Genomic DNA, 27222 nt, shown 5'->3' with positions numbered 1-27222 from the left:
TATAGTGTAAAATGACCCACCCATGATTCTGAACTGAATGTAAATATAGAGCTTTATTTAATCGCAATTTAATTTTATTCGTTAACGTTTATTCCAAAATTTTTAGACTTTTTTATTGAAAGTAATTTGCTTATTGCCTATTCTTGAATTTTGGATCTAACTCCAAGCGGCACCCGGCTGGCGCAAAACAATTGAAAATCTATTGTATCTGTGATTCCCGCGATCGGGGTGTTATATTATACTTACATTTAATTTTAATTCATTGATGATGTTTGTGCCCAGTTTTTGACTTTGTTTTTTTCCACTGGCACTTTTAATTGGTTATCATCAAAACAACAAATCTGCAACGCTGTAATTGGATAGATAAAAAAACTAGGCCTTTACATCCGTTATGGATGATTTATACGGTATTTTTCAGGGCGAAGTAACCACTCCTCAAATACTGTAGTGCCTGGGACAAGATTTTTAAATGTCCGTATGGTTGCCCATCATACGGCATTCTCGCATCATAGTCGGCCTAGTCCAGAGGAAAGAACTAGTCAATGCGTCTGGGACCAACTACTCGTATGTGCGGGTTTCCTCACGATGTTTTCCTTCACCGTACGAGCGTTCGTATTATGTACTTGAGATCAGAAAATGTCTCATAGGTACACGCCTCCACCAGGGTTCGAACCTGCACCCTCTAAGAGTGCGAACCAAAGGTGCGGTAAAAAGCGTGGGGTAGCCACGCTTAGGCCACGGACGCTCCTTTGGATTGGATAGATAAACTTCTGTGAAACTCACAAACCGTCCATTACATCGAAAATTTCAGACCTTCGTAGCTAAAACTTTTATTCACCCAAGAAAGTTTACCCATATATTCATCGATGTGGATAAAAAAGTGTAATAAATGTAACATCTGACCACACGTCCACACGTCGTAAATCACGACACGTCCCGTGTTGCCCGTACGCGCTATAAAAATTAATATAGCGGCACATGGCACTACTATGTTTTCATAATATTAGATGATTTATACAAAAGTTGGGGCAAGTTTGGGAAAAGTTTGAAGAAAATGAAACTCGTAGAGAATTCGTTTGAAAGTGATTATACTTAAATTAGTGTTTACATTATATATCACTTAAAGCGCTAGAGTACTTGTTTTAAATGAAAAACATAGAGATAGAAATCAGATTTTATTTCAGGTCATATTGTGTTACAGTTGTTTTTTTTATGCAAACGAGCAAACGGGTCACCTGATAGAAAGCAACTTCCGTCGCCCATGGATACTCGCAGCATCAGAAGAGCTGCAGGTGCATTGCCGGCCTTTTAAGAGGGGAGGGTAGGGAAGGGAATAGGGGAGGGTAGGGAAGGGAATAGGGTAGGGGATTGGGCCTCCGGTAAACTCAGTCACTCTCCGAAACACAGCGAAAGCGCTGTTTCACGCCGGTTTTCTCTGAGAACGTGGTATTTCTCCGGTCGAGCCGGTCCATTCGTGCCGAAGCATGACTCTCCCACGTAACGTAGGTTGTCTTATTTTTCTCTCATTTTAGTTATATTGTCGATTAATACGTTATCAGATATCCTGCGTTAAACCATTTCTTTGTTATTTTGACCGGGTTGTTAAAATATTATCTGTATACACATTAATTGATATAGAATCGAATATCATACATATTATATTATTTTAATTTAGGGTTTATATATTATTTTCCTTCCTCGATGTTGTAAAAACTGTATCGTAGGCGATTGTAAAGAAAAAAGCTGTCATAAGAATCGTAATAATTTACGTACCTACTCAAGCCACGTATAAATATAAATATGTAATGTAAATATAAAAAGGTAGCGTCAGTGGTGCATAGAGTTCGGGAGAGCTGGAATGGGGTCCTGAAGATTTTTTTTTGAGAGAAGAGAATTGACTCTCCACTCTTTCGCAGACTCACTGAGCTACATGTCAGGGTAGCAAGATGAGCTGCACTGTGATTATTTGTTATTTTATAATTATTTTACTGTCAAAAAATTATTTATAATTGTCTGAAAATAAATTATTTTTATTTTATTTTATTTATAAAAACAAGTTCCTAAGACGATGACTCAATAGCTCTCAACTTATTGTTGATCCCCAGGTGATCTCCCCCTCGGGCAAGACGGACGACTGCTTCATCCAGAACATCGACGGGGACCAGTACAGCGTCAGGTTCATGCCGCGCGAGAACGGCGTCCACAACATCAACGTCAAGTTCAACGGCGTCCACATACCCGCCTCGCCGCTCAGGATCAAGGTGAGGAGAATAAGAGGCCCTTGTCGTAGAATCAACTTAAGAATTTATCAAGTTTTGAGACCCCCATTTTTGGGACAGTGGTTCTCAAAGTATACGGAATCCTGGGGTTCATTATAACTTGTTAAGTGTTTTCACGTTTAAAACATTAATTGTTTTGAATATTTCAATCATCATAATTTTTTTTTGCCAAAATAACATCACAAATGGGAATTATAATTGGTAACTCACTGCATGCTTTGTGATCTTCCACAAATCTTTGTAAACCTAAAGGTGAATTAGCAATGGGTATTATAGGAATTTGACGACGGCTTTACGTACTAAAGTTTCTATGTTATTTATTGTTATCAGGTGGGCAAAGATGATGCGGATCCTGCCGCTGTCCACGCCCACGGCCCAGGGTTGGGCGCCGTGAAGACAGGTCAGTTACTATTTCACTCATTAAAGTATTTTATTATTGTTGAGTGTCACATGGTTACTACTCGGTATCAGATGCTACAGTTCCTGTACCAAACATTTATTTTAATAGGTCTGATCAAAATAGAGGAACGATGGTAATTTGATTTTATTTATTAGCACTCTTAAACATGGGTTTTTTCATGTGAGCATGATACGAAAATCTGATCCGAACTCAAACAAGTAATTTGTCCTAACATTGGTGCCCACTTAACTGGTACTTAACGTTTCTCCCTGGAATTGAAACGGATTTAAAATTTTCTAAACTGAGTCTTCACTACCAGGTGCGAAGACTGACCTGATCATCAACACGTGCAGCGCAGGCGCTGGTATCCTGTCCGTTACCATGGACGGTCCTTCACGCGTCGCCATGGACTGCACAGAGGTCGAGGAGGGTTATAAGGTAAGATAAGAGAAGGAAGAACATTTTCTCCTTTTTTTACTATCGTAATCAATTGCTTGTCATAGTCATGGTGGTCATGCTACGCAGTATTCTATTAAAACTTCCTCTCTCCTGTGTCCAGGTACGCTACACGCCGCTGGCGCCAGGCTTCTACTACATGAGCATCAAGTACAACGGAGCCCACATCGTCGGCTCGCCCTTCAAAATCGAGGCTAAAGGTAAGAATAACGTTAAAAGTAAATTATGAATACCTTGCAATCTAGAGCCAGTATGTAGCAACTCGTTGAGCTGAACGTGGCTTGGGCGTCCAATGTATAAGTTGGTTATTTAGGGTTTTAATAGCTTCTAGCAATTTTGGTTACCTTGATACTGTATTATATTTGTGTGCTTACCTTCATTTTAATTCTAACAACAACATCCCACTTAGTTACCGTGAACAGATAGTCTTCAGTTATTCTAAACATTTAAATCTTCAACAGGCGCGAACCTCGCTGAAATCGGCGCGCAGGAGACCTCATCCGTCACTGTGGAGACGGTCCAGAAGGTGGCCAAGTCTGGGCAGAAGCAGGGCCCAGTGTTGCCCAACTTTAAGTCCGACGCCTCCAAGGTCACCAGCAAGGGCATGGGATTGAAGAAGGCGTACCTCAACAAGCACAACCAGTTCACCATTCACGCAGGAGATGCTGGTGAGTGATGAATATTATTATTGTATCAATCCAGTCGTTATTTTGAACAGACAAAACAACAAGTCAATTGGAATAATTAAAAAGAACTGAGAGAGTTTCCTTTATTCTGTCAATCTACTTTACTTATTCATACTAAATACGAAACTTTGAAAGATCTTTGTGCATCATCTTCATCTTGAAAATTTTATTCCAGATCATCTTTTATGTAAAAGATAAGCTTGATATCATTCGATATGATTTCCTAAGTGGTGGTTCCTCTCTTTCAGGCAACAACATAATGTACGTGGGTATCTACGGGCCGAAGGGTCCCTGTGATGAGGTCCAGCTCAAGCACAAGGGCAAGCACAACTACGAGTGCTCGTATATCGTGCGCGAACGCGGGGAGTACATCGTGCTTGTGAAGTGGGGAGACGAGCACATACCCGGCTCGCCATTCAAGGTCGAGGTCTGAGAGGATCATCATTGGGGGTGAGAGGGAGAAAAAATATTTTTTCTCCCTCCCATCTGAAAATATAAGTTATAATATAAGCTGTCATTCGGTTATTTACTTTTTGTTTTCAATGTTTCTTATTATGTAGTCAAATATGGTTGTTGTTTCATTATTATTATTTGTATAGAGTCAAGTCACACATATTAAATTCATTCGTAACTAATTGCCCGCTAAGGAGAAACTTTACCTAATATACTTTGAAATAAAGTCTTAAACTAAATTAAAATTATGAAAACTCGAATTGACTAAACGGTAAAGGTTACGTTTTTGGACACTTGAGAACTTGCTTATTTCTGTTAAAAATAAAAAATGGAATAGCAGTATTTTTTATGATAAATTACTTAAGACTGACTCCTAAAATCTTTTGTTTGTTTTTGCCAATTTTAATGATCTCTCGTAGATCTGGAATTCAGTAAAAGTATATTATAGTTAGATTAAGATGTAACTTGTTAAAATTGAAAAAAAAAACTGGTTTTCAATACATTCTAGTCGTAACCAAATTAAAATTTGTAAATCTAGTCATAAAATTATTTTAAGTTTTGGCAAATTTTTAATCAATTTGATAAGACATTTTTCTGGTTTCAATAAAAAATATTTAGGGTACTCAATACTCATGTATGTATGGTTCTCATTTAGTTATTAGGGCGACTAAATGATAAACCATATAAATATTCCCATTAATGTTAAGGGTAGATGCATTTTATAAAACGAGTGGAAAAACTGACGCTTCTGAAGCCTTTTGTGAGAAAAGGCACATGACAGCGTCACTTTGACATCTCGAAACTGTCAACTGACGTAAGATTTGTTCTCTTGTCGTGTTTCTAATTGTACTAACGTCATACTAATCTTCGGCGTTGACAGTTTACTGAATAAAATGCATCTTATAACGCAGTGTTTTTCAACCTCTTTCATGACACGACCTCTTTAGAAATAGAAATATTCGCAACTCTGTTGCTTTTATTTTAAAGTAGTTTTACTTAGAAATATCCCTCTAAAGGGGCTTCACAAACCCCAAGGGGTCGTGACCTACATGTTGAGAAACACTGCCATAGTATATTGCTTATTAATTTTGGATGGTTTGATCTGTATGAGTTTTACCTACGTAGGTAGACGTCCCTGTTGTAAATACCTATTTTAAGTATTTATTTTATATATTTGCTACTGTTAACTAAATAAAAGGATAAAGACATACTGTGTTTTATTTATCTAAGGCCTAACGGCTCCCACACAGAACTACGAATTCGCATCGCAAAAATCTGCAACAAAACTAAGTGAAGTACTCACATACGGTTTTGCTCGATCGAGCAATCATGTAGAGTAAAAACCATTGCTCGGGCTTTCGTACACACATTCAGCATTGCTCGATAGTTTTACTCCTGTTCGAAGGAAATTAGCTACGAGTAATAAAAACTAGTGTCAAAAAAATTGTCAAGCCGGCTCGATCGAGCCTTCGAGCTGTGAGTTTTGCGGTCCACACGGTGGTTTTTGCTCGATTTCGAGTAAAACTATCGAGCAAAACCGTATGTGAGTACTTAGTATAATACTAATAAAAATGACTCAAACTGAAAATGATTTCGCATATTTGTGTGGCCCTAAGTACGCCACATGCATGATGCGGACTGCGGTGCGGCGGCGGTACGGCGCCTGACCGGTGCCGCTCCGGTGTCCTACATACAAAAATGGATGGTATGGCCGGCGCCGTCCGGTGCGCTCCGGCGCTGCACTGCACGCGCACCGGAATCGAGACGAGGCGGGGATATCGGGAGCTCGAATCCGTCGCAGATACAGTACTGCAAAACGTTGCGGTGCCGCACTCACCGTGTGGCCGGTAGTCTGGTGAGACGGACACCGGTGCGGTGCCGCACCGCGTCGTGTGGCATGGCCGTAAGTCCATGTCATCTATATGTCGCAGCCGACTGGTTTAATAGCCGTTCAATCAAACAGCTAGCCCTTTGACTGAACAACGCCATTCAATCACACGTCTAGCTTTTATATTGAATATTTTAGTCGCTCAAAACGTTCAACACTACAGCTGATTCAAAAGCCGCCGTCTAATTGAAGTAGTTCAGCGGGCACCGCTGCGGCGCTAGGTGCGTTTTATTTACAATATGGCCGTCAACTAGCAGGTGTTTGTTGGTGGTTGTGGTTGTTTTTCGGAAAGAAAGTAGTTAATAAAAGTTACAAGTGTTATTAAAGAGACAAAAAATGTGGAGGCACATACGAGTGAATTAAAATTTCAACAAACATTCGAGGAGAAATTACGGGATTATGAAATGGATGGACGCAGCCTCCCCCGAGGTTCGGGGGACACAGCCCCCCGTCAAAACAAAAACAAACGCAATCCAGAAAGTCCAAAAGTTGGTAAGGTTAGGTTAGAACTTAGACCACAACACAGAGGGAGCCGAGCGAGCGCAGCGAGCGTGGTGCGGCAGCAGACGGCGACCGCCGTCAAATAAAAGGGGGCCAAAACAAAAACAAACCAGTTGGCTAAGCGTCGTCTAGCTGTAGTGTTGAACGTTGTAGTCAACAAGTCGGCTAAACGACGTATAGCCGTGTGATTGAATGGCGTTGTTCAGTCAAAGGGCTAGCTGTTTGACTGAACGGCTATTTAAACCAGTCGGCTGCGACATATACACATTCAATTAAAAAAATCTTACCGATTTGTACCTGTAGGTGCATCAGGTATTGCAGCATCCATATTAAGTACCTACAATACCTTTTCATGTTTTGAAAATGCATAAGCTTGGCCGGTTTCGAGACCAACCACTACATAATGTGGTGTGACCAATATAACCAAATAATGCAGTTTTATCCCCGATCTTCCATTCCCTAACTATAACAGAAAGTACCAGGATAGACAAACTAGAGGAGGTGATTTGGCAAGCTCTAAAGAGGTCTCTGGCTGATCAGACTGGCAATTAAAAAGGTTGTGTTCGTCTGCAAACTTAATGCTCAGCTGTTTCCACTGGTTGGCAATAGATGGCGTTACATGTTCTATGTTGGAATATCGGAATGTATTTTCTACATGTTTATTTTGAATTCGGAACCACCTTAAAAGTTATACCTATTATGATTTTCTAGACCACAACATCATATTAAAAAGGACAAATGAAAGTCATGTTTGGCATATTTGTAATTAATTTTTATTTGATTTTAAGTAACAAAAAAGATCTTCCATCTTATAATAAACGGGAACACTAGAAGCGAAACTATAAACGAAATTACTTACAAAAATATGTATTATAATATTATACTTAAAAAAAACTTCAATACAATATCACATTTCTACTTACAATAGAGAGATATTGGCATTACCTAAAACCGATAGAATTTGGACCATATATCTACACATCGGAAGAAATTATATTGCTGGCGTAAACAATATTTGTACAAGAACTTATTTGGTCTTCAGCAACCGGCCCGTTAGGTCCATAGAAGCTAAACAACGATCATATTTCGTTAAAAAGTTACAATTAAATTGCTTTAAATATAGCTCAAAATGAATTGAATATCAAGAACGACTTGCACTAACATAAACAAAACATTAAAATTACATTCATAGAAAAACTTTGTTTAAAAATGTTCAGTATTTACTTAAAATATTAAAATAACAGGGTTATAACCCAGTTTTAAACTATTACAGCTTAAAGTGGTTTAGCTAGTACGGACCCAACGCCCAAGGCCTGGCTGGCCCAGCACGGTTACACAGGGAACCACAACCTAACAATATAACCTAAAATAATCGAGCATACATTCCCAATCTTTCTCCCTATCACATTTTCGTTTAGTCTACGTCAAATTTAAAATAACATTTCGTATACATCAAATAAGTACATCGATTTGGATCAGAAAATAAAATACTGATTAAAACGATTCATATATCCCAATATTAGTCGAAACCGAATAAACCGTAGTGATGTCCCATCGATTGTCACATTTCATCGATAAAATGTCAAATATATACAATCAAAAGGAGTTGGTATCACAAATCTATACCGCGGTGTCGCCGGGGTGACACCGAGCGAATCGATTTTTGATTCTTATGTCTAGTTTAATTGAGCATAAGCATTTACTTAAAAAAATGACAATAAAATTCAAGTCGTCTCAAAAACGTGTATCATATTTACAAAATATTTACAAATTACATCGGCATCGAGAGATGAAAATAAGTATTTTGGCCACCTGTCGATCGTACAACAGAAATACAAAAAGAAAATGTCTTCAGCCTTCGATTTACACACGTTCGTAAAATAAAATTACTACGATGTGGATCGTTACGTAACACAATAATAAGTACATAACAACATGTAATATCAATTCTAAAAGCACATCCGCCGTGCAATTATTGTTTACGATTACTGGAAGATATAATGATTTACAAAGAAATTGTGCTTAGTTAGAACTGACACTATATTGTCTCGACATTTTTCCTCCGCACCTTTCGAGATGCGTCCAGACTCGAGTGACACGAGTTATCACAACCTTAGATTTTACTTCCGTCCCAGTAAAACTACGTTAACACAAATCTGAAGGAAGACCACATTTTCTGTTTTCATAAGAACGTTTATGGTGCGCGAAATTAAACTAAATTAGATTTAATTCGATCTAAGTAGGAACTGAGTGCAAATGTGACGACGAGAGATCTGTGTTCAGTGAGGATACATCTAACGTATAGGATAATAGCCGCCTCCTTTTCGGAGGTCGGAAATGCAACAGCAAGAATAGAACTAATCATTTCACGGCGTAATCGACTGACGTACTGCAGGAACTTTACTGGTTGTTGTATTCGACACGTAAATCATTATGTAAATGTAAAATATCTCGGTTCGCAAACGGAATTATTTTACACTTAATCAGTGAATCTTAATATTATTTTAAAATTTATTAAATATACAATAACATTCAGTACTTAAGTCATAATTAACGTAAACAGTATTATGCACATCGTAAAGCTTGCGTGTGTACTGTTCAATTTGTGCTACAATAAATATAATCGGATTTGTATTCTTCGAGCGGGCAGTGCGTCTACTAATTTTGACGATAATTTGGAGTGACTTGTGAGAAAACGAACGTCCGTACGGCGGCACCCGATTCGAACGAGCGAAAACATTACGAAACGATTCACTTATTTAAAATCACATTTTATACCCAGTACATTCGTTACCTACTCACAAAATTCAGAGTATTACAATATATCGATACAAGTCTAAAACGTGAAGTCGCATCACTAAAATTTCAATGAACCCTCCCAAGGAGTGAGATTCTAAATATTTTTAATATTTCGTTAATTTATATGCTAATAATACCATAGGAGTTCGAAGGGGCGCGAGGGGCGCTAGGGCGCTAGGGGCGGGGGCCGGGGCGCGGCTACTGCTTGTCCTTGTGCAGCGCGTGCGGCAGGATGTGTTCGGCGGGCAGCAGAGCGGCGGGCTGGTGCGCGTAGTTGCGGATCTGGTGCAGCGAGATGAACTGGTTGGGGAAGGAGGAGGCCTGCTGCTTGCCCTGCTGGAAGTGCAGCGTCTCGTACAGGTAGGGCCGCGTGGGCAGCCCGCCGGGGTTGCCCAGCCCGTTGAGGTGCGGCGCCATCGAGTTGATGGGCGTGAAGGCGGAGTTGGAGACGGGCGGCTGCGCGCGCTCGTCGTGCTCGTGCTGCGCGAACAGCGCGCGCTGCTGCTGCAGCTGCTGCTCGTGCTCGTCCTCGCGCTGCTGGTGGTAGCCGCCGTCGTCGGACATGTGCGCGGCGCTGTCGGGGCTCACCTTGGGCCAGTAGGGGTGGTCGAAGGCCTGCGTTGGCGCCGCGGCCCCGAGCGAGCGGTTGAGGCCGAGCCCGAGCGCGGAGATGGGCGGGCGCTTGTCGGCGCGCTCGGCGTGCTTGTTCATGTGCTTGCTGAGGTACGTCTCCTGCGTGTAGCTCTTGCCGCAGTACTGGCAGATGTGCGTCTTGAGGTGCTTGGACTCCTTGTGCTTGGGGATGTGCTCGAGCAGGTCCTTCTCGTGCGTGAAGCACTTGTAGCAGGAGTTGCACTTGAAGGGCTTGTCGGTCTGGTGGCAGCGGCTGTGGCTCTGCAGGTTGGACAGCTGGGAGAAGGCCTTGGTGCAGCCGATCTGGGTGCAGCGGTAGGGCTTGTCGCCGGTGTGCGTGCGGATGTGCTGCTGCAGGTGCGACAGCTGGGTGAACTTGCGCTGGCAAATCTCGCAGCGGTATGGCTTGATGCCCAGGTGGATGCGCGAGTGCTGCGCCAGGTACGACGAGTTGGCGAATGCCTTGGGGCACTGCGTGCAGCGGTACGGCTTGGCCTCGCGCAGGTGGATCTGCGTGTGCAGCTGCAGGTCCGCCTTCGACCCGAACACCTGGAAACAAACGAGACATACGTTAGTTATTTTAATAAGTAATTAGTACGTAATTACACGAAGGATTTATAGTGTAAAAACTTTTTAAGGAATTTCTCGCAATGTGTAGAGTGTAGATTGTAAAGTGTGCATTTTGTTTGTTTAAGACTCGAGTCTCTTAAGAGGATACCACAGCGGCTAGAGAAATGAAAAAAAGTACGTGTAATATCTATAGCTGTCTCCCTTACCTCAAGCCTATACCGCAGAACGCGATAGAGACAACTGCAGAAAATCCAGAAAATCAACGATTCGTTGTCCCCTGATTCCTTCTCCAAAACTTAACCGATTTAAGTACTTTTTTCATTAAAGATTAAAAAAAGGCTTGAGCTGTGTTCCTATGTTTTGCTTTTTTTGTATAATCTATCCAAATCTGTTTTCTGGACGTTTGAACACAGTGGAAAATCTGGCCATTTTTTTGGGTTTTTGAACGTTCATATCTTATTTAATAATTAAATTATGAAAAAAAAAGAAAACATAGGGACATTGTATTAGTGGCCGTAGATATTCAGGAAAAAAATTATAACTCTACTAGCATTATCCAGGGAGGAAACAGGGGACAACGTTTGTATGGAAAAAATGGCGGTGTGGAATCCTCTTAAGACACGCTGTAAACCAATGATAAGTGCAATAAAATATTCAAGACGTTCGCAATAATTTATTCATCACATTTACACGATTAACAACACATTCAAACGTAATTTCGGCGGTAATTGTAACAAAAACAAAATTATTAACATTTAAAAATGTTAATGTAACGTTACGGTCTACGGTTTCGAGATTTACGTGGTGCGAGATTCATCTCGTTATCGAGTGAATGTTGTCCTTCGCCGGGACCAGGTAGCAGCTAATTAGTAACACCGAAAATCAACAGGATGGGGCTTCACGCAATTCTTCACGCGCCTCGAATCGCTTCCTTAATCGTAATGAGCAATTATAATTATTAGCCGTATGCATACATTAAAAATTAAAAAAAACAACAACAAAGTAGTTTATTCTAAATTCGAATACACTATTCTAAATTCGAATTCTCGCGTGCCGGGGAACGAAACGCTGTCGGCTTTCGGCACGGCGCTCATTGTCGTACCAAATTAGTTTCCAAGTCAAACTGCGTGTCATCCCGAGCCGTTTCATTGTGGCCGTACCACGTTCCACCGGCTATTGATGAGGCACGACTCAATTTTGTCTCCTCCATCAAAAATTAATAGCGATCGCCCCGATAATAGATCTTAAGTACCATCGAATACGGTCCAGCACATCGGGAGCCGTCGGAGGTAACGTTGAATGAAAATTTAAAGTGCCGCTCGCGATGGCGGTACACGGCAATAAAACCTTAATTGTGATAGCCGGAGAGGTTAAATTACGGGGCGATCAGGTATAAAATAGTTTGTGTTTACTAGTACAAGATTCGGTAGCACGTCGCATGACTGTCAGAATCGAGACACGGCCGCGATTGGTCACAGCCGGAGATAATTAAAGTTTGGTCGTAATGGCGTGAGGTGCGGGGATTCAAAAGGAATCTGTGGTGAATCAGACCTCTGTAGCTTCCGGCGCAAAGTCATCGCCAGGTTGAAAGTAATTCGAAAATGGAACACGGAGAAACTCTCTGAATTCGGAATTTAAAAAAAAACAGAGGTCTTTGCCAGGGATATAATTATAGTCTGTCAAGAAAGTGAAGAAATTAAAAAGTGGCAACATCGTAGTGTCATCCCTTTCAAATCAATTTAAGAAAAAAGGGATGACACTACGATGTTACTACTTTTTAATTTCTTCACTTTCTTGACGGACTATAAATGACAATATTATTTTTTCAGCCAGATTAGGTAGTAAATTGAAGTAAAGTTTATCAAAATTTCAAAGTACAATTAAGTACCAATGAAAAACATTAAAGTTCGAATAAATACAATACAAATAAATTGTTCTTTAGTTATAGTACCTACTTACCACAAGTTACAACAATGTCAATACTTTGGTATCAATCGAATCCTTAATCTCTTCTACATAAAAAGCGTAACTTTGCTCAACTTGAAGACTCTAGGAATTGTAAACAAGAAATCCTTACATAAATTACTGAAAATGACAAATGCAGAAATAAATTGAACTTACTTATTTATGATTATAAAAAATGAAAAAAAAAAAACTTATTTATGAGAATTAGGTCTGCTTCTTTAAACTAGCATAAAGTAAGTAGTATTGTAATAGACACCATACTAGAATTATTTTTATGTCCTAGTGAAGTAATGTCTCGTAATTTAATTAAAATATAGTGTTACACAATAACGTGTAATTACTAATTTAATATTAGATCATACAAAAAATATAAAAAAAAACAATATTAAACACGAACAATTAGCTGCATTTAATTAGGTACATAAAATATGATCATGCACTATCGACAACAACAAATAAATTCAGGAGCAGATTGCGATAAATTAAATGCAAAATATTGCCATTAAATACAAACATTTACAAGTTTTACAATAATTGTTACAAATTAATCAACGTTAAATTAAATTTCTTTGTGATTTCTTTTTTTAAATCAACAACTTTGCATGACGTTTGTGTCAATTTTGGCGCCACTTTATTTTTTTTATCCCTTTGCTGCGGCCAAGGATTACCTCATGCGGCATATTAATTACATTTTGCGATTTGAACATGACATGCAAGTAATCTGTACGTGATTTAGAAAGCCATGATTAGAAGGAGAGATTTCGTGCCCTTAGGTTGTAGGAAGGAGGGTCAAGGGATTAATGTCCTACTGAGGGCTGGTAAGGGCTGGTCATTCATTATGACATGTTAAACCGACCCGCGGACAAAAACGTTCCACCTTTAAAATACTTTGTTTTAATTTTTTATGTTTTTATTTTTTCATAATTTACTGCCGCGTTTTATTACATTAATTAAAATTTAAAACAAAATCTGAGAATTTGATAGTGCATTGTTATGTCCCAAATTCATTAAATAATATTTTTTTCGTATTCCTTTTACAAGTTATTATTGAAATGTTCTGTTGATCTGACAGGATAATTCATAATTATTGTAAGTATGTGAAAAGATATATTTTATTCATAGAAACACTGTGACCGGAAAATCTTAATCGATATTAGATCCATAGTTTAATAACAATAACATTGATACTAGATCCCGAAAAGTAATATCCCAAAAAGCTTTTCTTGCGACAAAAACGGTGACAAAAAGTTGCGGGCTCGCTCGGACAGTTTTCGGCGTCCTAAAATTATTATTAATTGTGGACATACATTCTCCGCTTATCTCGGAGTATTGGGGTAACCCGGCTCCCCCTTAATAAGGCGTAGTTTTTGCCGCCCTTAATTTGTTACGTCACTTGACTTTTAAAGAAAAAAATTAAGCAATATTTACAAGCTACATTTGTAAGGATTAAGATTCGTTATTTTTTGTCACATAAGGGCCAATTCGAGGGCGACCTCCATTTTCACTCGAATGCACTTATAGGAAAATCTATGAGTTTTCTTGGTCGACCTCAAAGGTTTACGATAAAAACTCGAAGTCAATGTCAGAGGCGTCCATGCGTCAAATATTGGCGCAACGCGAACAAAAAACCAAGTAATCTACCTAAATAGCGCGAAATCAACCGGCAAACTTACTAAACCTATCATATTTTTTGTAACAATTACAATATTCATAATTCGTTTTGTAATGAACAAGATGGATTCGAATTTATCTGAGATTACACGAGTGTTGCAATTTCCAGTGTTGCCAACACGACTCATACAAAATTTGCTAAACTGCTGTTAAGATTTTGGTAAAATTATGCCAATTGCTATTAAATTATGCTAAAAAATTATGCTAAAATTTTTCAAAGTATAATAAAACGTTATGTAATTTTAAATCTTTAATAAAAAACTTGAGAGGTGTCAAGGGACACCCGGATGGAACGAAGTTTTAAATATTGTATTGAATCTGTATGTTTTTCTCTATAGAAATAGACTCCACTTCTATAGAGAAAAACATACATCGGGTATCTTTTTCTCAATACGCCCAATAGTCAAAATTCGACCTCAAATTAAAAAATTATAAGTTTCAAATTTCAACGCTTTTCTATTTATTGTCAAAATATAGACTTTATTATTTTTTAGACATTCCTGCAACAGTCTCAGATTAGTTAAGTCAAATGATTACAGACTGGCCGTGTATTATTTGTCTAACAGTATTAAAGATTCAATATAAAAAACTAAACTATCAACACCCTCTACCACGCAGGTATTAATAAAAAAGTGTCGTTACAACTTTTTCAGTCTAGCCCAAGGCGCAACGCGCGATAAGGAACTTCGTTCCAATAATCAACAAAATCTCAATTTATTTTATGTTTTAATCAATTACATTATCGAACAAAATATTAATAACTTGGTCTTCATCGATAGCTGATGCTGCTGATGTACATGTAAACGTATACTTAATAGAAGATATCCAAACTATAGCTCTCCTTAGTAGTTGGGTCCTACCTATAGAGCGCAATACGTTATCCGGAACTGAGTAAGAATAACAGCATTTCCTTGTCCTCTTTAGGCCGAATTTAATGTATAAAATAGCATTTAAAGTTTTTAGTTTTTTACTGACAAACGGTTGCGAAATTTTAATAACTACATTCATTTGGCTGAAAACGCGTTCAATTTCGGCGTTAGTAGTGATAATAATGCGTAATAAATACTCTTTTCAGAGTAATTATTACTCTGTTATGGTAAAATTTTTATTAAATAATTATATGCTAAAAAATATGCTATATGCTAAACAACAAATAAATATGCTAAACAACGTAAAAATATGCCAAATTTAGCAAAAAATAAGCTAAATTGGTAACACTGGCAAGTTCTGCATTTGAATTTGAATTTGACGTTTATTTTTTTTACTCGTCGTGCATGTGACTATAACATTATGCCACTTTAAGTCAAAGAGTTATTTATAACCAAATTATTATACTTAATTAATTGTTGCAAATTTTTATTTTATTTGCTATTTGCATATTATACAATGCTAGTACATATATAATATGCAATTAACATTAATATGCATAATACTAGTGCATTATTTGCAGCGGAGTTTTAATGAATTTAATTTAATTTCGTCATGAATACCATGCATTTACGATATCTTATGTAATTTGGATATTGTGATTGTTCTAGCGTTTGTTCTCTTACAAAGAAGTTTTAATTTTTTCTGCTTCCTTGTCTTCTAATCTTAAATTACTTTGTTCAGATTAAACACGCGCCGTTCATTTCGGAATAGGAATTTTTCGCTTTGCCGTAAAGGGGCGACCGAGACCCAGATCGCATCAAAAACTGAAGCTCAAGCGATATCAGCCCGTAAATCGACGGGATAAGAACTACGGCGATCGCAATTATATTTTTTGTGCCAGTTTTTCACGCTTTTGTCACCTAGTGAATAAAAAGTATCGAAATCGTGCGCTCCAGTAAAAAACCGTTTAATATGACATTGGCGCGGATTTGGCCGTAGAAATTAGTTTGGACGTCGAATTTAACGTAAATAATTATGTATACTTCACACCTAATTCATTCGAAATGCAGATTTTCCTTTAACTTGACTGAGGAAAAGTTTCTATAGCCATCTGAAAATGTGCATAGGCTCTATATTCATACACACTTTTGAGCTACGTTTGTTTAGCAAAAACAGAGCTACCAATAAAATGATTATAGGTAGGTACTGAAAGAGAAATTAATCGTATTTTCTCATTGACTTTCAGTTTTAATTACTAGCCAGTTGACATTTCTATTGTGCGTATAACTTATATTATAATATTATGACGAAGACGTCAGAAGCTACTGCCCAGTACACTGTTTACATTTTAAAAACGCACCTTATGTCATTTTTTTTACTTTATAATATTCAAGACCGTGGTTTTAGCCGGAACTTTGACGATTACAACTAACGCGCGAAACCACGGCCGCTTATTGTTCAAAATATAGATTTCCGTCGTATTAAATATGAATTTAAACTAACTTGTTAACGGAAGACCTTCTTAACTTATTTTTAATGTACATTGTACAGCCTTGTTAGCTTAGCCTCCGCGTGAGGTCGCAAGTTCAAATCGGCAATTTTTTTGGTAACTACTGGTTGGAAATGAAGAAGGCAAATTTTAAAGAGCTCATTATCATCATCATCTTTGTGATCAGTCGGTAAACGGCTAGTCGCTTTTGAATTTGGATGTGCATTTGGGTGATAAGGTTAACAAGTAACAACGTCCATCACAATCTTATAAATCCATACTAACATTGTAATCAACACGAAAAGGTATCTGTCTGTTTGACTATCTGTTGCTCGTTGCCCTATCATACTTAACCACAAAAGCGATTTTGTTAGTCATAAAGATGTAATACTATAAGTCCAGGCCCAGGGAAACTTACGGGTTCAAGCGAAATAAACGTAGTTGAGGCCAAATCTTACTCAAATATAGTTTTATGCTAAGTACTCACATACGGTTTTGCTCGATAGTTTAACTCCAAATCGAGCAATAACCACCGCGACCGTGTGGAACGCCAAAACTTCGGAGTAAAACTATCGAGCAAAACCGTATGTGAGTACTTGGCATTATAATGAAAACTTAACGCCCGCTCCGTTGCTCAGAGATCGTTTATCGCGTGGGAACCGTACATTTTTTCGGGATAAAAAGTATCCTGGGTTCTTTTCCGGAATTCAAGTATCTCCATACCAAATTTCAGCAAAATCGGTTCAGCGATTGGGGCGTGAAGAGGCAACAGACAGAAAGATAAACTAGAGCCGGTGCCGTAAATGGCCTTTTTTGCGCCCTGTGCGAGCTTATATAACTGCACCCTTGTTTTTTAACTGACTTCCAAAAGGAGAAGGTTATATGTTCGGCTCTGGAAATTTTTTTACTACATTGGAAAACATCTCTGGGGCGCAGCGGGAAGTACTTATCGGGAGCAATTCGAAAAAATAAGAGTCTGTCTGGTCTGGCCATTCTTACGCCCCCCAGAGTCTACGCCCTGTGCCTGGGCACCGGTGGCACCGCCCTATTTACGGCACTGATTAGAGCATTTAAAATATTAGAATGGATTTAATAACACACAAAATCCCTTCTTCAGTGACATACATTACACACGTGTGATTCTGATGTGAATGTGTGCATCCCTCGCGGACTCGCGGATGTGGTACACCTGTGTGCAGCACCTGTAGATGAACAGATGTGCTGGGGGTTTGATAAAAAGTGCCACCAGATTGAGTGTATGGCGATTTTGATTTGGCTTCTTATACGTAAAGACTTTTTTAATAATAAAAAAGTTACACAGCAAATTAATAATACAAATTCTGGCACTAGTTTTTGTCTGGAATATTAAAAAAAGTTATACACTATGATAGACTTATTGCCATGCTACTTTGGCAGGTTCAAGCTTTTTAAGATTCGTTTTGGTTGAGTGAGACTTGTGAGAGTGACAGTGAGCATATAGGTCTAGCAGAATCTGATGGCAAAAAGTGAGAAAATAAATTGACTCTAGCAATACCGGGGTAGTTGGAATAAAACATTTTGATCTTTTTAGGGTTCCGTACCCAAAGGGTAAAAACGGGACCCGATTACTGAGACTTCGATGTCTGTCCGTCCGTCTGTCTCTAGGCTGTAACTCAAGAACGGTAATAGCTAGAGAGTAAAAAATTTAACAGATTATGTAATATCTGTTGCCGCTATAACAACAAATACTAAAAACAAAATAAAATTAATATTTAAGGGGGCATACAACAAACGTGATTTTTTTGGCCTTTTTTGCTCTATATCAATAATGGCAACAGGTAGGTACTTTGATTTTTCTCAAAGTCCTTAGTTATATGTGTCATTTAATATTTAGTAATAATATTAAAATAAAATAAAAAACTACGGGGGGCTCTCATACAAAAAAAAACAATTTTTGGCCTAATTTGCTCTATAATGGTACGGAACCCTTCGTGCGCGAGTCACTTGGCCATTATTTTTTTCTTATAGTGGCTGATTCTGTGTGTTAAACATGCAAATATAAAAAATCCAATGATCAAAGATATTTTTTGAATATCCTTGATCATTGGATATAAGACCTAATAAGGTTGGGTTTCTGTTAGATTAATATAGAGTCTTTCTAGAAAGATCAATTTTAAATTTATTCTTGTTTTTGTCTTTTGATTTTTTTTCTTTTATTTAAGAAACATTATTTTATTTTAACATTTTACGTTTTCTATAAATAGGCTTTAGTACCTACTCTTTTTATAGAGATCACGTAATTGTTTAAATGTAAGTGTGAAATATTAATATTTTTATGAATCGTAAACTTCATGAAGGTTTTTATTTTTATGATTATTATTTTTAGTGAAATAGTAAATAGGAGTTTACTTTTATACGTTTCTTTTAAGAAATCTGACCGTATATAAAAGCATGTAAGTACTATAAGATAGTTTTTACAATATCGAATCAATTCTAATAAGAACGATATCTGGTAAATAGCAACCGTACTTAGAGGTATGCCGTATGAAATATAATTTCAAGTTCGCGCGTGAAAAAATGAACGTTTGAGCTGGTGTCACGGAATTCCAACTCGTAATTCCACATTAGGAAAACGAACACGGAAAACGTGTGCGGCCAGCAACCTTTCAAAGGCTACATTTTAAAGATGGCGCTTAGGCAAGCGAGGTAAGCGCCATTTCACCAAAAGCTACCGTCTTAAAATGATTTCCAAGCGAACAAAAAACCATTACTAATACAACGTAATATAAGATCGATGGATCCCATCGTTAGGGTCCGGCCCATTAAGATTTCCGTTCGCCGAGATGCGCGGGAGCAGATCCTTGCACGATCAAAATATAGCCTATCTCCAACACAACGTACACGCTAAATTACACTTTATTCTCTAGTAATACGATCGACAATTGCATATAGTAAACTTTATAGAATCGCGTTCAAAATAACAATGTTGATTTAATGTACACCCGCTTACAGTTCAATCTTGTTTGGTGTTATGCAGATAATTGTATTGTAACGACGTGTCGAGGGATTATCGACCATAATACCTTACAATAAGATTCGAAATAAAAATAGTCGGTACTTTCAGAATACTCATTTTGTAGTGGTTTTGAGATAATGGGTTCTGTACGGGCCGTCGGAAGCTGGAATTGCCCACGTTTAAGCTTTAAAAAGTACAAGCTCTGCTTGACCACTAAGACCTACTAACTGGCTACTACAGTTACTAACTACATAATATTATTATGTCACTAGCTATTTGACCGAGCTTTGCTCGGTATACGATAAAACACGAATAATATGACATTTTCTAAAAATAATTCCTAGCTAGATCGATTTATCGCCCCCGAAACCCCCTATAAGTATACTAAATTTATGAAAATCGTTTGATATACAAGATATACAAGATTTGCTCGTTTAAAGATATAAGATATAGGTATGAGTTACCCAGTGTTGGTAACATTCAGGAAAGATGGAGACGACGAAGCAATCTTTAACATTGAAAATAATTATAAAGAAGCAAATCTTAATATTATGCTTTAACCCATCAAGCCCCATAGGCTCACCGGTGAGCGAGACACAATAGAATAACAATAGATTTACAAGAATCCACGATCGAAGGATTAAGTTATACAGAAATAAGTTAATAATTATTGCTAAATACCTAGTTCTTTTCCGTGATAACTATCCTAATACTATCCTTTTCCAGGACTAAAACTATTTCTTTACCGAATTTCATTAAATATCACATGACACATAGGTGTTATGGACTAACAAATAATATTAAAATAAAATATTTTAATTAATATTGAAAAGTTAACAATAAAATTACAATAAGTTCCCGAAATTACATTAACAGACAAACAAATAAACATTAGAATAACAAAATCAATATGGTCATTTTTTGTATCACCCGGCTCCCCAGAAGAAAAGAGTTCAACGATTATTAATTAATATTTTATGTATTAGTGTTACCCGTGTACTTAGTCCTACCAATATAAATTAAAAAGGTGTGTTTGCCTAGTATCGCTGAACCGATTTGAATAAAAAAAATTTGGAGTTTTCCGGCGGAAAAGCACGTTCCCGGAAAAGTCCTGTGCGATAAAGTATAATCATTATTAATAATAATGAAATATTTTCTGCGTTGAAAAAAAATCCTGTTGTCTATGATTTATAATAATAGACAACAAGAATAGCTATAAATTTTTAAAATTGGAATATTAGTTTTTAGTACATTGAAGTTATTACATGTAATTAGTAAAATTTTAAATTACATAATATTATATTTTTTTTTATCACAGAAGAGAGTTTATATTAAGAATATTAGAATTATGTTAACAATTAAAATAATGTAATCGCAAATAATAACGATTTTCTATAAGTATATTATTAATTATTATACTTACTTATAGCTTTATAATAATAATAGCATACTTACTCCATAGTTGTATATTAATCGTTCCTATTTTATTTCTTTATTGTTATAAAAAGGAATTTGTATAAGAATGAAATTAATAGATAATAAAATAGTTTTTATGACTTAATTTACTTTTGCATTTTATCTCTTTACTATTTAGAATTCCGGCATTTTTACTTATAATTTTTAAGTTATAAATCGTTAAATACACTACTAGCTATTTCTCATTTAAAATACACGAAAAGTTTGAACTTTGAAGAAATACGAAAAAAAAAAAACTCAAAGGCACAACTAACAATTCCTTGATTTTTTATGAGTTGAATCCCAAAAATTAGTTTGATGTTAATGAGAATACAACTTTGCTGCTTCGACTTGCCTGCTACTTGCTTGGAATTGACAAGCGTTTGATAACATGAAGTCCACATTCGACTCATGTCATGTCAATTGCATACATTATGATCGGCGATTCTATGAAGAGGCAATAAAGAAAACGGTTGGCTAGGGGCTGTTTATTTTCCAGGGTATTGGTTTTCATCTTTGTATCAATAAAGGCGCATGCACACTATACGCACTAGACAATTCGATTCTTTCTATTCGTCCCCATTAAGTATGCAATACTAAACAGATGCACATTAACTATGCCAATAAATCGTTGCATCACAATGCGTCAAAGGAAGTTATCGAAAAAATCCTGAATTACGTAAACTTCGTTCCCACGGGAGAATCGCTAAAAATTGTTATAGCAATATGCACCTTGATGCGTGGTGCTAAAGGTGATAGTCGTGTGGTGTTCCCGACACGAGAAGCTCACCTGCTTGTTACAGGAATATATACTTTGATGCGTTGTGTTAAAGGTGATAGTCGTGTGGGATTCCCGACATGTGTGTCTCACCTGCAGGGTCGTGGGACAGGTCGCAACTCGCATCCCTCTCAAGATCGATTTCGTCACAAATCCTAGCATTTATTGCTATCCGACATATTGTGTTGCATAATGTTGCTCACGCCAGTTTCCTATTTATTGCTATAGATTTTAGTCTGATGGATATTACGTTTCTTTCAGCTTTATGAGTGTGAAATTACAACATAAATTTGTCAAAATTTCATCAATATCAGTCCAGTTGTTTCGGATGAGTTTGTACTTTGTAGTAATCTCCGCAACACTAAAATTTTATAAAAAGAAAAAAAAAAATAATTTTATTGCTAAATCATATATTTTAAATGTATTGTAATTTTAATGTAAATTCTATAATGATAATGTAACGAAAATTAAAAAAAAAAATTAATGTAATATTATGGGTCGCAGAAGCCTGACATAAATGATTTTATTTTATTTTTATTTTATAAAAAAATAATTTATGGATAGAGTAAAACTAAAATAGATAAAATATTGCCTTAAGAGGATACCACAGCGGCTAGAGAAATGAAAAAAAAGTACGTGTAATATCTATAGCTGTCTCCCTTACCTCAAGCCTATATCGCAGAACGCGATAGAGACAACTGCAGAAAATCCAGAAAATCAACGATTCGTTGTCCCCTGATTCCTTCTCCAAAACTTAACCGATTTAAGTACTTTTTTCATTAAAGATTAAAAAAAGGCTTGAGCTGTGTTCCTATGTTTTGCTTTTTTTGTATAATCTATCCAAATCTGTTTTCTGGACGTTTGAACACAGTGGAAAATCTGGCCATTTTTTTGGGTTTTCGAACGTTCATATCTTATTTAATAATTAAATTATAAAAAAAAAGAAAACATAGGGACATTGTATTAGTGGCCGTAGATATTCAGGAAAAAAATTATAACTCTACTAGCATTATCCAGGGAGGAAACAGGGGACAACGTTTGTATGGAAAAAATGGCGGTGTGGAATCCTCTTAAGAGGCCGGGTGCCATCGAAATTCTCATACACTGTACACACGTAATACCAAAATCATTTTCTCATATGACATGTTTGAGTTATTTTTCAGCTTAAAATAGTAATAACCTAGGTTCCTGCACAAAAATTTACTACGAAATAATTTTTAGTGTTTAAATATTTTGTAGTAAATTTTTGTGCAGGAACCTAGGTAATTACTTACTTTTTTAAGCTGAAAAATATTAAATAACTCAAACATGTTAAATATTTTCGTATGAGAAAATGATTTTGGTATTACGTATGTAATTTCGATGGCACAAGGCCTCTTAAGGCCCATAGGTTGCTACTTGCTTACTAACAGTGTATAAAGTATATAATATATTGTATAAAAGTCATTCATTAGGAAAATCAAGTTAATTTACGTCAGAACTTTTTATAATTTGTCTGCCAGATGTCTAGTTTGATCTGAAGACCTAAAAGTTAGGATTCTCACAGGTTCTAAGTTTAGGTCATATGGTTACTGGACCACCTATGCGCCGGATGGACAATTTTATGGGAGAATGAACAATTCCAGGTGACTTACTGTAGCCGAGTATTTTTTGTCATAATATTATACTTGGCGAGAAAAAAAAAAAACTTCACTTGCTTTGTATGGAATTTTTATCACGTTACTTTTATTACCTCATTAAATATATTTTGAAAATTAAAAAAGATTTTTTCCTGTTTAAATATTATAATATTTAAAATCATAAAACTATGTTCTGTTCGATATTAAAACTTGCGTCAATGTTTTTTTAATGCTCATGAAATAATGAAGCAATTGCCACGTTAAGATGTAAGACATAATAAATTTTGTGAGATCTTGCTATCTATGCTAATGGGGGGTGCTTATCTGGAGCTGGCCTATCTCCGATGTCCCTGCAGGATTTGCATTTGTACGTGCAGGACTAACTATTTCAAAATAGTTTATGCTTTTATTTAGACAATCATTTTAATACATTTTGACCGATTTCCATATCATGAGAATAATAATTAATCTATGGACGCCACCACTGTATTCTTTTGTACGTTTAAAGATTATTTATTTTATTTTTTACAAACGAAGAAATTCCTAATAAAAATTAACAAGAATATAAATACATAGTCATCAAGAATAAAATATGAACAAAAGTTTTTGCATAATAATAAAAAAATATTTTAAATAAAGAAAATTTCCGGGGTAAGCGTGTAGCGCGCGCGACAAGTTTTGATACTTTCCGCTGAAATCAAAGTTGCAAATTAAATGGGCTCTCGATGACTGGCTGTTTGGAACATTTCGCTTAAAATTCGACCTGCACTTGCTAGGGTTAAATTAATTGAAGGAGGGGTAAGGTTCAACTATAAATTATCCTCGGGTTGATACATAACTATTCGCACAACTAATGGGACAAGAATCTCATTTGCGATATTAAGTTATTGTTTGATATTGTATGGGGTTGCTGAGTGTTTGGCTTTTGGTTAATTTTAAAATATTTTGGAGCAAGTAATAATAAATAATAATATTGAAAACAAAAAACAACACCAAATTTTCAGAGATTAAGACAGACATAACCTTTTAAGCATGATTAAGATTAACGTTTTGTAACTTTAATAATAAAGCATTTATTTTTTTATATTATTGTATTTTTATGTATTTTTGTCGGATGCTAGAGCGTTAAACAGTGTTTAATTACTCAGAAAACGCTGAAACTAGAACGATTTCAATTTGCCACTGTTTTTACGTCAAACATTTCCTCAACGCTTAAAATATTAAAATTTATTTAAATGAATACATGTTAAAACTGTTTAATGACTTATTTACAATAGTTTATAATATAAATGGGTAATTAAAGTAAGGATAAACATAAACACACAATTTGCCTATCTTTATACCTCGTACGCGACTTCATTTGAAGTCTCATCTAGAACGTTTTGCAGTTATGTTTTCGTCTAATATTACGTTACATAATATACGAGTAGATAAGGTTTGTTTGTCTGCGTTTTACGGGCTCGTAGAAAAACTTACGTTACTCTAACGCTTGGCGGATTTCAATTTTTTTATTGTCGTGGCCTGCCTTCCCTAACTACATCAAGTCGACTGCAAATACTTTTTCACATAAAAGGCAACAATTTCAGCTGAAGTACGGCAATATTTACAATGTAGTCAACATTAGAAAGCTCGCTAACGAATGTTACGGCTGTAATAATTTATGAGATGGTCCGGTGACTGGAAGTTAATTTTTTCTTGGCATTGAGCGCGCTCAAGGTCACGCTAAATACGCCCGCTGACGTCACCGCGCGTCTGGTACGCCCGCGCCGGGTACGCAGTAGGTGTGCCTCCTATTGAGCTTTCACGCAATAAATCTCGCGTTATCTAACACAATAAAGTATGCGAATATAATATAAACTAATTTTATTGCCATTATAAAAATTTTAATGCCGCACGGAAATGAGTTATTGTTTTTTGTTTAATGTTTATTAGTAACTAAGACGATTAAATTACTCTATGGTATGGAGTTTCTATAAAAATATTTTAAGGAATGCACACACGTGACGATTAATAGGATTTTTGTAAATGTGGAGTAGACCCTAAACGGCTCTAAACAGTAAACATTCAAATAACATAAAACCCGATAATTTGATAATGTGTGACTTGTGACTTGTGAGTGATGATGATAAACAAAAAATGTGGGGCCGAAAATCGTGAAACAAAGACCGCCTCAGCCTCAGGCCGGTAATTATATCGTACGAGATAAAGATAGGAGAATCGCGTGACGGTGGGGCTACGATTACTTGTAATTTTGTTACATTCCAAATGTTAGTCGTTAGCTAACCTTGTGAGCCTTTTATTCCCTTGGACGTATGCTATCAGTCCATTAACATTATCATAGACACTAGTTAAAGTTTAAAACTTAAATGCACGAGCAGTATTAAAAGTGTAGTAGATAATTACACCATCAATTATTTTAACAACATAATGATTGTCTAATACTGATTACTGATTACTGCGTATAAAAATTTATTTCCGTGTTCGCTCCGGCGATTTATAAGTTATAAGTTTATAACTTCTGCCTTCATCGGCTGTAATCAGTCAATATTATAGCCACAATGCGTGGTAGCAACGAATAGCACTCATCGTGTAGAATAGCTATAAAAATAAAAAAGCAAAACAAATGGAGGGTGTTTGAAAATACAAGCCGTAGTTACGATGACGCAACGCCAGTCCGCCGTAATGGTCGGTGTCAATCAAAATTACATTGTGCATTTGTTGATGTGCGCTCATAATACATGGTAATACCGATTTGCCACGTCATTATCGCCTTTCCGCCCTCGGCAACAGAGTCGCTGATGAGATTTCGTTTTTTTCTCCGAGCTGCAAACACCGTGTCGCGTTCCGAGAACCGCCGCGGATCAAAACGTGGCGAGTTGCCTACAAATTATTTTGTCAGTTTAAAATTCTAATTTTAAATATTTCTTAATATTCTATGTACGTACAGAGGCTCATTATATTTTTTTTTGTTGCAACAAAAAATATAATTATTAATTTTTAATAAAAATTAAAATACATTGTACAAAATAAAAATAAAACTATCATGATTTTTTAATTTTTAACCAAAACTTAATCAAACGAAATTTTAAACGCCAATCACAATTTTATTACTTACAACAAAATACACGGAATTAAAATCTACGATGCGATTTTAATGCACGACCTTGTTTATCTTATTTTTTAATGTTTTATTTTTTTATTTATTTAAGCGGCGAGATTAGATAAGTTACTTGGAAAACTTTAAGTAAAATGGCCAATCTTTAATGTCGAATTTTATTAATAAAAAAACTTTAATGGCTGCAGTCGAGGATCTGGCCAGCGATTACAATATTTGGATGTATTTTTAATTACCCTTTAAAATATTAGTCAATAAGTCCTAAGACTGTACGTAAAAATGCGAAAACAATCTTCTTAAATCCTGTTACCTGCGCAACAAATTGACAAAAATTGATCCAAATCCGACGAACACATTTTTTCAAAATCGCTAATCTAAATTTATACATTGCCAAAATCACAATGTCAATGACCTACAATATCTATTAATTGGATTAAACAGCTTCGAACTTGTACACACAATATTTAAATGTCAACTATATTGTAGTCACAAAAATACGAGACATAATACATACGGAAGTATTTTCAACGTAAGGTGGGTTAAAGGTATAGAGTCAAAAGACTTGTTTTGTACTTTGAAATTGAATCATTGAAAAATATC

General features: G+C 36.4%; 2 protein-coding genes across 9 annotated transcripts in view; one reads left to right on the top strand and one right to left on the bottom strand.

The window, feature by feature from the left end:
- The window catches only part of LOC121736674 (filamin-A), an 81451-nt gene extending 75969 nt beyond the window's left edge, over window positions 1-5482 (top strand). For all 7 annotated transcript variants that reach the window (XM_042128025.1, XM_042128026.1, XM_042128024.1 and 4 more), the window contains 6 exons: window positions 2106-2261; window positions 2610-2679; window positions 2999-3117; window positions 3239-3335; window positions 3597-3803; window positions 4070-5482. In XM_042128025.1, the coding sequence (XP_041983959.1) occupies window positions 2106-2261; window positions 2610-2679; window positions 2999-3117; window positions 3239-3335; window positions 3597-3803; window positions 4070-4254 (834 nt within the window). In that variant the 3' untranslated portion in view covers window positions 4255-5482. The remainder of the gene's footprint in view (window positions 1-2105; window positions 2262-2609; window positions 2680-2998; window positions 3118-3238; window positions 3336-3596; window positions 3804-4069) is intronic.
- A 2106-nt stretch (window positions 5483-7588) lies between these two features.
- Window positions 7589-27222, bottom strand: part of LOC121736675 (zinc finger protein rotund) — a 30698-nt gene continuing 11064 nt past the window's right edge. For both annotated transcript variants that reach the window (XM_042128028.1, XM_042128027.1), the window contains exon 3: window positions 7589-10644. In XM_042128028.1, the coding sequence (XP_041983962.1) occupies window positions 9661-10644 (984 nt within the window). In that variant the 3' untranslated portion in view covers window positions 7589-9660. The remainder of the gene's footprint in view (window positions 10645-27222) is intronic.

Source organism: Aricia agestis, chromosome 19 (assembly GCF_905147365.1).
Source record: "Aricia agestis chromosome 19, ilAriAges1.1, whole genome shotgun sequence".
Taxonomy (NCBI): Eukaryota; Metazoa; Arthropoda; class Insecta; order Lepidoptera; family Lycaenidae; genus Aricia; species Aricia agestis.
Note: the sequence above shows the minus strand (reverse complement) of the source record. Positions and strands in the feature narration are given on the sequence as shown.